The 10,977-nt window shown below is 29.0% G+C and overlaps 1 protein-coding gene across 6 annotated transcripts in view; it reads left to right on the forward strand.

Annotated features, from left to right (window-relative positions):
* Nucleotides 1–10,840, forward strand: part of LOC122632984 (sodium/potassium/calcium exchanger Nckx30C) — a 50,302-nt gene extending 39,462 nt beyond the window's left edge. For all 6 annotated transcript variants that reach the window (XM_043820346.1, XM_043820348.1, XM_043820347.1 and 3 more), the window contains 3 exons: nt 975–1,110; nt 4,752–5,004; nt 9,773–10,840. In XM_043820346.1, the coding sequence (XP_043676281.1) occupies nt 975–1,110; nt 4,752–5,004; nt 9,773–10,013 (630 nt within the window). In that variant the 3' untranslated portion in view covers nt 10,014–10,840. The remainder of the gene's footprint in view (nt 1–974; nt 1,111–4,751; nt 5,005–9,772) is intronic.
* The last annotated feature ends 137 nt before the right edge of the window (nt 10,841–10,977 follow it).

Here is a 10,977-nt window from a genome sequence, read left to right on the forward strand (position 1 = left end):
CTAGAAACATCTCGCAATTTCAACACACTTTAGCTCTTTGGTAAGAAATATATATATATATTGATTTCAAGGATAAAGAGAAAGAAAAGAAAATGTTGAAACATTCATAAAAAAAAGAAAAAAAAAAGAAAAGTAAAGAAAATAATTCACGTCCAATTTAAGATTCTAATAATTAGCTCCGAATATTGGAAATATTATTGAACGAAGAAAAAATAAATAAATCGATCGATCGATCAAACTTGAAATTGAAACGCTGAAAGAGATTTACAAACGATTCTTTTGTCTTCTGTTTGAAAAGAAAAATATCTCGGTATCGTTTTAATTTATATGTCCTTTAAGAAAACAGTGAAAGAGATTAATTCGAATTCCAAACAGATAAGACAACGATATTTCTCATTCATTGTTTATCGGAAATCGTCTAGGATTAAATCTATGATAAAGAATGAAATACTCTTATCCGTTTCTTTCTCAGTATCTCAGTTGATTAAAACATTTGTTTAGAAACAAGAGAAGTAGTCGTGAGAATTCAAGCAGAGTCACACACAAGGTATTGTAGTTGGTTTATCTAAGGATGAATAAGAGAAGAAGGCTCTCTTTGTGCCTTTACCGCGGATTGCAGTTTTTCGAAGCTTATCCCTGGCGTCAAGTTTATTGTATTTTCTAACAATACCTCATGATGCATTCTGTTGCTCTCTCTCTCTCTCTCTCTCTCTCTCTCGTTCTCTCTCTTTTTCTTTCTCTTTCTCTTTCTCTGTCATTCAGAAAGAGAGAAAGAGAGAGAGAGAGAGTGTGTTACTCTCAATGATAAAAGTTTGCTGACTGACGACTACGATGACTTCGTAGACGTCACGTTAACGATCCAATGTGATTGAATTATTATAGTTAGAATGATGAGGATAAATGTCGGAAGAAGGATTGAAAAGGAATAAAAAGAAAGAAAGGAAAGAAAAAAGTTTCTTCTTATGTTGTTTCAGGGCGAAGAGGATGAGCCTCCAGAAGCCTTGGACATGGGCTGGCCTAGTAGTCCTAAAAAGAGGCTAACTTATATATTAGTAGCACCGATTCTCTTTCCTCTATGGTTAACTTTACCAGACACACGAACACCCAGAGGTAAATTAATTTCTTTCATGTACTTATATTAAAATCCTTCAAAAATTAATAAATAATCTTGTTCTTTTTCTTTTTTTTTCGAGACTTTTATAAAATAAAATATGGTATTAGTGAAATTTAGATTTTAATAATTTATTTGGAGGATTAAATTCGTAATGTTAAATGAACATAACAAGACAAGACGTCTTAAATAATTTTGATAATGAATCGATACTTTAATACTATTTTTAATTTATAATAATAATAATAATAATAATAATAATAATAATAATAATAATAATAATAAATAGGTCTTAGATATGAACTCTCGATTCTCGAAATAATCGAATAAAGACTCGATTAAGTAGAGTGCACGTGGCTAACGTCCTTTATTACGCTCGCTATGGCAAATTGTTGGGATCTGGTGGAGGGAGAAAGATAGAGAGTATGTCGCGAGTAATATCGAGATGGGGTGGTTTTACGCGAGAAAAAATGTGAAGAAAAGGTTATGAGATAGAGTGAGAGGAACAGAGAGAAAGAGAGAGAGAGAAAGAGAGAGAGAGAGAGAAGCGATGAGAAAGATAAAAAATTAAATTTCGATGATCCACTAATTTTGAAAGAAATGATAATCATACTTAACGAATTATTTTTTTAATCAGAAATTTAATTGAAGATATTCGTAATGCAAAAAAGAGTTTTCAAAGTATCCCCCATTTCAAGATATTTATCGTCATTTTTCGTTACCGAGTTAAATCTTTTATAATCTTATTTCTTTCATGTTTAAAAAAAATAATACGTGAAATTTATAATGTAACTTATATTATTTGCGTATGTATATATGAAAAAATACAAGGATCCAAAAATTTCAAAATGATTTAAAAAATTAATTACTCTTTTTCAAGACTCTTGAAGCTAATTCCTATTTGTAAATTTGTACAATATAAGTTTGTAAAGTTACAAGCCTAATTACAAACTTAAAAAATTTCGAAAAGAAGTAATTGATTTTTAAAATCGTCAAAGAACTTATGACACATCCTACATAAAGTATAAACTAATATAATTAATATAATTATAGTAGATACAACTACGTATGTTAATAATAACTTATATTAAATTTTACAGTAAATAAACTGATAATATTAAACTAGTATAAATTATACTATAATTATACTACCACGTTTATTAGTATACTTATACTAAAACAAGTTATACTATATCAAGTATAATTACATCTACATAATTTACAAATTAACTCTATAAGTTATACTTAGTATAACTATTAACCTTCGACCGTATGAACACCGACAAATTAGCTTTTTTTATTCCGATAAAAAAAAAATGAAAAAGTAAGAAGAGAAAAAAATAAAAAAAAAATAAAAATAAAAGAATAAGAAAAAAATAAAAGAATAAGAAAACGAAAAAAAAGGAAACAAAAAGTAAATGAAAACATAGGACATAATAATAAGGTGATTATACGAACGAGTTGAAAGTTATACGGGGTAGCATAGTAAAGGGTTAACTGAAATATGAAATTCAATTCTCGTTTACCGTACATTACATACATACATCAATCAAGGATGGAGAAGCGAAACGATGCATTATCTGTGCTCTATTAACTGCCACAGTATTTCAAAGTGACACAATGCTTGCGACGAAAGATGATATTGACGCGCTAATTTCGAATCGTCGACTGATTGTTGCCCTGATCGACGTATTGTGTGTGTCTATTCAATCGTCGAATGAATCACGTCCTACTACTACACACACACATCATATATATATATATATATATATATATATATATATATATATATACCTTTCTAGCCCTTTTCAATCTTCTCCAGAAGAGTGTGTTTTTACTGATCAATAAAAACGAGATATCAAGTTCTAGATCTTTTCTTCATGAGTATAAGAAATAAAAAAAAGATAGAAAGGGAGACAGAGAGGGAGAGAGAGAAAAAATGTGCAAATTTGAAATGAAATTTCTAGAGATAGAAAAAAGAAATCGATGATGGGTTCTCTCTCTTTTTTCCGTCAGTAAAACGAGTTCGATAAAGAGATTGACAAACGAGAATTCGAACGAGGGATCGGATTAGATTACCGAAAGATTAGGAGTCCTCAAGTGCGATTAGATTTTTTTTTCTTTTCTCTCTCCCTCTCTCTCCCTCTCTCTCTCTCTCTCTTTCTGTCTCTCTTTTTTCGATCGTTCGAATAACTGATCGCCATTTACTCCGAACGAAATGCGCATCATTGGAAACTGATTTCAACTGATATTTTCTTCGTACATTATTGTAAGGATTTCGAAGAAAAAGGTTACGTTCGGTGAATGGTCCATTCGAGAAATGATTGTTATCGTTAGGATCGACATGAATTACCTTTCACATACTGTCACATAAGTGACACATATATGTAACTTATGGGGCGGACAATGTACGGACAAATTTTATTTATCGTTTATTTTATGTTATATCGAATGAAACGGACGATAATCGATAATCGACAAATCTTAAAATAATATTTATAATATCTATTTATATATGGTTTTAATAATTATTGGATAATTTATTGGTTTAAAAGGGAATAATTAAAAAAGTAAATTTTTTGTTATTAAATATTATTTATTTAAGAAAGTAGATTTTACAGGTGAGAATCCGTACGAACGATTTTGCCAATGTAATAAGAGTTAATAACTTTATTGTTTATTTAAAATAAAAGTTTTTAATTATTAACTTCGTGATTAGTAGCTTCGTCTATTCTAAGTACTCTGGCGTTCTCAATCGAGCTTATCTAGAAACAGTTCAACAACATTTTGAAATATAACAATTAAAAAGAATTTGATCAATTATGTGTACATAATAAGAAACAATGACTATAACGTTTACCGTGAGTAAAATTTAATTTTCGAAGTATTTAAATTTCAGTACGATTAATTCAAAGAATTTAACAACATTTGAAAATGTTCACAATTAGTCGATCATGTAAGAATTAATAACTTTATTCTATATCAAATTTAATTTGTAAGGTTTCCAAAGTTTAATCAAACGAATTTAAACAATTTGAAAACATTTTACGAATTTTAACATTTAACATTTTAGAATATATTCGATCAATCACGTATATATATATATATATATATATATATATATATATATAATAACAATCAATTATTATACCATCAATCATGTAAAAATCAATGACTATATTGTTTATCCCACGTTACATTTAATTTACAGAAGTAATCAAACTTCGGTACGGCCAATTTGAACAATTTCACAACATATAAAAGTTTCATAATTAAAAAAATAGAACAAAAAACAGAAAAGAACAAAAAAAAAAAAAAAATAACTTGATCAACCACGAAGGAATCAATAACTATTGATATTGAAACATCGATATCGTTACGTTTAATATATTGTTCGTGTTATTAATGAAATTTCATTTCTAGTGTCTGAAATTTATGTATCGAACAAATTGAAACTTTATTATTTCCAAAAATTAAAAACAACTTGATTTAATAACAATTTCTTTAACAATTTAATATTATAAAGTTTATCTTGTATCAAATATTTTTATCTTAAATCAAAGATTTAATTTTTGATGGATGTTTGAAAACAATTTGTAATAATAACATTGTAACCTTGACGATTTTATTTCGATTTCAGGAAAAAAATTCTTTGCGGTAACATTCATTGGGTCGATCGTGTGGATAGCTGGATACTCGTACCTGATGGTCTGGTGGGCGAACGTAGTTGGTGATACCGTTCGTATACCACCGGAAGTGATGGGCCTGACGTTCCTGGCTGCCGGTACCAGTATTCCCGATCTCATCACAAGTGTCATTGTCGCACGAAAGGGATTCGGTGATATGGCAGTATCGAGTTCTGTTGGTAGCAACATCTTCGACGTCACTGTTGGGTAAGCAAATACGTTGTCATTACATGAACGATCTATTACCGATCGATAGATCTTAATCATTCTCTTTTAACATTTTTATTTATTTCCATGTATATATATAATATTCTATAATTATTTTCATTGATATATATATATATGATATATATATATATGGAATATGTATAAACTAATTTATGAATGAACATTTTGATTAATACGAACGATCGATAAATCGAGATTTTTCTTTCTTTTCTTTTATCATTCTTATTATTTTTAACTTTCATTGATCGATCATTTGATAATTATAAATATGTATAAATCGATTCATGATACGTAAACATCTTGATAAATAGAAATATATGATTAATCGATCATATGATAGATCGAAATTATTATATGTGAGATTGTCTTTATAATTTCTTATTAAAATTCAAATTTTCCATTGATCGATCATTTAATAATTATAAACATACAATTGAATTTTGATTTTATAGATTTAATGGAAATATCTAAAGAATAGTTAGAGATCGTTGTTTTTTGTGAATCATTATTATATACCATTTAAAATTGAAATGTTTTATTAATAATTATAAATATACTGGAATTGATATATGTACGAATACGTATGTTATATCATTGTATGCCGATCGATATTGTCCTTGGATATTTCACGATATTTTGGAAGTTCTCCTTCAAGCTTATCGAGCTACACAATTTTTTTTCCACGACAAAGATCGAAAGATTAGCAACGTATCATGTATCTCGATAAGAGTAGAAAAAAAATAAGAAGAAAAAAAGATAAAAGAGAAACGCGTCGGATTTTCTTTTCCTTTTTTTTTTTTTCTTTTATTAGTACCATACAACGTAATTATTACAAAATTCGTTAAAAGAAGATCATGGTTAGGAAGAGAAGGAGAAAGAGAGAGAGAAAGAGAGATAGAGATAGAATCATCGTTAACGAGATCTTTTATGAAACTTCTTTACTGATTGACGATTACGTAAATTCACGTAGGTAACTTGGAACTTAGTATTATGTTCTTACAAATGTTTTTAAAGTAGGAATAACGAGATTACGTCATTTGGAACCATCAGAATTTTCTCTTCGTTAGTTCACATTTATATATCTCGTCTCATTATTTTCTGTTTCAATAGAAAATTATAAAGAAGAAATCGGTGATTTCGTTACTCATTAAAGCATCGAATTTTCTCGTGTTATCGTCGATCAAATATTTAATGAAATTTTATATTAACAAACAAAATATCCAAATTATCAACATTTAATATATTCTTATTTTTCAACTAAAATATATATATATATATAGTTTTAATTTTATTTTCAATTTAAATCTTTTTTATATATGTAATTTCAATGCTTTGCAAATTATTGTTCATTCGTATATTAAATATAGATATTAATATTAACATTTTACAAAAAATAAAATAACTAAGTTTATAATTTAAACAAAATCGTATCTGTGAAGAAGTCAACCTAATTCGAATTGGAATGAAGTTGGTGGTCAGTAGAGGAGAAACGGATTCGGCGGTCACGATGGTCGACCTATCGTGGTATTCTCGTTATCTGGCAGTAATCGCGTTCGCCATTCGTTCCTCGTATTATTATATCGTTGATCGAACAAAATACCGCGAATACTGTGCCGTACGTTATCCATTTCCCACCTAGAACCGCTAAGAATTTTCCTTTCATGAATACGCTTAGAAACTTCGAGTGAAATACTGCATTTTCTCAGATATTATATTTTTCATATCCTTTGTCATATACGTTTGTTCAAAAAATAAAAGATCTATATATTACGTATGTTATATTGTTATTATTATCATGATTATAACTTTACATCTTTTACAAATATTTTTTCATATTCTAATACAATCGTTAAAAAGAGAAGTATAATATACAAAGGCAATAATTTTGATCATCTTAAATATCTCCGTTCTTCTTCGAGATATCGAAAAATTTTGTTTAGTAATAATTTTTCTGAATGGGTGCAGGACGTCAACTATATTTCCCCTTTTTTAACGTAATTATATGTTTTTGATTACATTGGATAATGCAATTCGATATTGTCTATAAAAAAGTATTAATCCATATATGTAGAAAAATTATTAATTTAGAAGATATTTATAAGCGCTTGCTCAGCATATATCCTGCGCTTATTCTGCGCTTATCCTGCGCTTATCCTGCACTTATTTTGCGCTTAATTTGGGTGTCTGTCTCAAATTTTTACGATCTTTAGTTTCGGAGATATTCCAACGTTAATGAAAGATGTGCTTATTAACAATGTTAACAACAAGAGTTTGTTCATTAAAAAAGCAACAATTTGTTTATCAATTATTTATTAAATTATGTAAATTTAGAAATCAATCTCAGTATGAATTGTCTTTTTTTTAGCAAAATAAAATATATTTGGTTCGTCAGAATTTGTTTATGTCAAATTGTTTATAACAAATTGTTTATTAATTATTAACAATAAGTTGAAAAAGTAGAGAAAATTTTGCCCTTTAAAATGACGATTGATTCAAGTCTCTACGACTCTTAGTTCCTGAAATATACCACTGCAATATAATATACGATGTAGAAAAAATTGTTTTTGTTTATAAACAAAAGTAATTTATTTATTAATTTATGTAATTTTATATATTAGTCGCAATCTGAATTATTTTTTTAGCAAAATAAGATATATTTTGTTCGTAAGTATTTGTTTATAACAAATTGTTTATAACAAATTATTTATTAATTATTAACAATACGTTGAAAAAATAGAGAAAATTTTGCCCTTTAAAATGACGTTCGATTCAAGTCTCTACGACTCTTATTTCCGAAGATATTCTCGATTAAATGGAATACGTTTACGTTGACCCACTGACCTACATAATTTCATTCATTCAGTTCAATGACCTACTAACCTATATAAATTCCAGGAATTTACGCGACCTACTACTACTACTACTACTACTATTACTACGAACAGCTGTACGATACGAATTATGAATGAAAATCTTTCGATAGCGATATCTTCGGAACGAAAAGTCGTAGAAACTTGAAACAACCACCGTTTTCAAGCGTGATTTATTCTTTATTTATTTAAATATAGTAATAATATTGGTATAATAAAAGCGATTTTGTTAATAACAATATCAATTGAAATTTTCCTTCTCTTTCATAATAACTGTGAAATATCTCCTAAACTAATAATTTTTCGACATACATGGATTAATACTTTTTTATAGAGAATATCAAACTGCATCGATCAATGTTATGAAAAATATATAATTCCATTTAAAAAAACTCAATTGACCTTCATATGTCTTCTATCAGTTTATCTATAAAAAAGTTATTATTACTATATTATAACCCCTTTCATATCATATAACTTTTGTAGATAAATTTTTTCCATATCTCCAAAAGGAACAGAGATATTCAAGATTATTAGACCATCCTGTATATACATAAATATCCTATATATATTATTATTATAATACTATATTATATAATGGTATCATATGATATATACATATATATATATATATATATGTAATAAAATATTTGCTTATTTCTCTCAAAACTCTTCGATATAATAATATTAATATATAATAATTATTTTAAAATAATTTATATTAATTTATTTGTCATATATACTGTCACACACACACACACACACACACACACACACACACACACATATATTTATATATATATATATTGCCTATATTATTCTTCTGTCATATTATATTATATTATATTGTTTATTTCTGAACGATTTATTTCTCTTTCGAACGAATCTTTCAAAGCGAAATCGTGCGTTCGACCGAAGACGGAGCTGTTTTTGAAGTCGATTTTTCATTGGAAAAACGATGAGAGGATAGAATCCGATCAACGGTCGATCGATCGCGATCATTTTGTACCATCTAGCTCAGTATCTGCCAGTTGGCAAAGTGCCTGAATCGGAAACGAACGAAGCTCTAGTTCGTTCATGTTTATACGGAACGTTCGCTTTGGAAGTAGAGAATCTCATTTGGTAGGAGAATACGCTTGAAAAAAATCAGTCAAATAATATTCTTGGTATCGATAGATCGATCGGTTCGACGAGAGGTCATCGAATAGAAGAAAAAAAAGAGGACAAAAAAAATATTTGCTCTATATGAAAAGTTCTTAATTATTTTTCAATTAGTGTTTTATTAAAAATCATTTTTATAAATAGATTAAAATATTTTCTATATAATTGACACAATTTCTTTATTATATTTTTAATATTTCTTACTAGGAAGGCTCAGTAAAAAATTATTTTTAAATAACTACAAATTCGTTCGATAGACGGACTAAACTTTTTGATAGACATATCTAATATTTTCGTCATTAAAAGATCTTTCAATTTTTAATTTAATTTCTGTTTAAATTAATATTAATAAAAGTTTCTATTCTCCGTTAAACCAAAACTATCTCATAAACCTAGATAATACTTGTGTCATAAGAAAATTTCAATAAAATTTAATTCTTCAGAATTAAATTCAATTAATTTCAAATGAATAATAAATTTTTACAATTGATAGCTCTTCTCGCAATGAAAAACTTTTCATAGGATATACATAGGATTTAATATTTTTTCGTAAAATTTATATATCATACAATATAAAGCATAATTTTTATTCTTACTTAATATTTATCTCATGATAAAAAATTAGAACACACACACACACACACACACATATATATATATAAAAGAAAGGAAACGATCAATCATACTTGATTTTTTTTTAATAAAACTGTTAACAGGCTTCCGGTACCGTGGCTCCTCTATGGCTTGATCTATGGGAAGCCAGTGGAGGTGAACTCGGTGGGTATGGTGTGCAGCATAGCGATTCTCTTCTGCATGCTACTATTCGTGATTATGAGCATCGCCTGCTTCAAATGGAAAATGAACAAGGGTCTCGGCTTCACGATGTTCCTCCTCTACTTCGTCTTCGTCGCTGTTTCGCTCATGTTCGAGTACGAGATACTAGTCTGTCCGGTCTAGGAGAGAAAAGGAGAGCTAAATGCTCATGAACAATATTGTCTCGTGTTCGTCATTGCGAAATGGCACCAAAAGTATCAACATAATCGTCATCATGATCACGATCATCATCACTATCATTATCATCGTCATTATCATTATTATGGTTACCATTATCATTATTATCATCAGCAAAAACAGCTGCAACAACAGCAACAGCATCCTCGCAAACGAGTCGACGATCTCTTTCTCGAGCTGAGGATTTGTGCGTTCTATCGATCTCATGAAAAAGGAGAAGTAGAAGGAGGAGAAGGAAAAGGAGAAGGAGAAGGAGAAGGAGGAGAAGGAGGAGGAGGAAAAGGAGAAGGAGAAGAAGGAGAAAGAGGAGGAGGAAAAGGAGGAAGGAGGAGCAAGCCAGCCTTTCCACGACATCGTCACCATCGACCACACCACCAATACCACTACCAACACCAAAATCACTACCAGGAGCATCAGCACAGTCAAGCATCGCCACAGACAGTCAACACCCACCTAAGAAGAAAAGAAAATATTTCTTCTTTATAGTCGAAGATGTATATATTGTATAAACCTTGAAATACCTGAAACGAAATACTCATCTGATCTTAAGAAGATTCACGATGGTTCTCTAATCATGGAGCTATCATTCGTTCGTTCGTTCGTTCGTTTAGGCGTGGCGAGCGTGTCAGCCGATCGTGCCAAGGATTACAGAAAATGAAAAGGAAAAAGAAAAAAATACAAAAAAAAAACAAAGGAATCGTGTTCCTCTTTTGCTTCATACATACATATGTTATCTCGTAGAGAAAAAAAGTAAGAAAGAAAGAAAGAGAGAGAGAGAGAGAAAGAGAGGAAAAATACTTATTTGTTAAATTATACAGATGTATAAATAATATCATATTCGATTATTAAATAGAATAAATAAGAGAGAGAGAGAAAGGCAGACAGAGAGAGAGAGAGAGAGAGAGAGAGA

This window comes from Vespula pensylvanica, chromosome 11 (assembly GCF_014466175.1).
Source record: "Vespula pensylvanica isolate Volc-1 chromosome 11, ASM1446617v1, whole genome shotgun sequence".
Lineage (NCBI taxonomy): Eukaryota > Metazoa > Arthropoda > Insecta > Hymenoptera > Vespidae > Vespula > Vespula pensylvanica.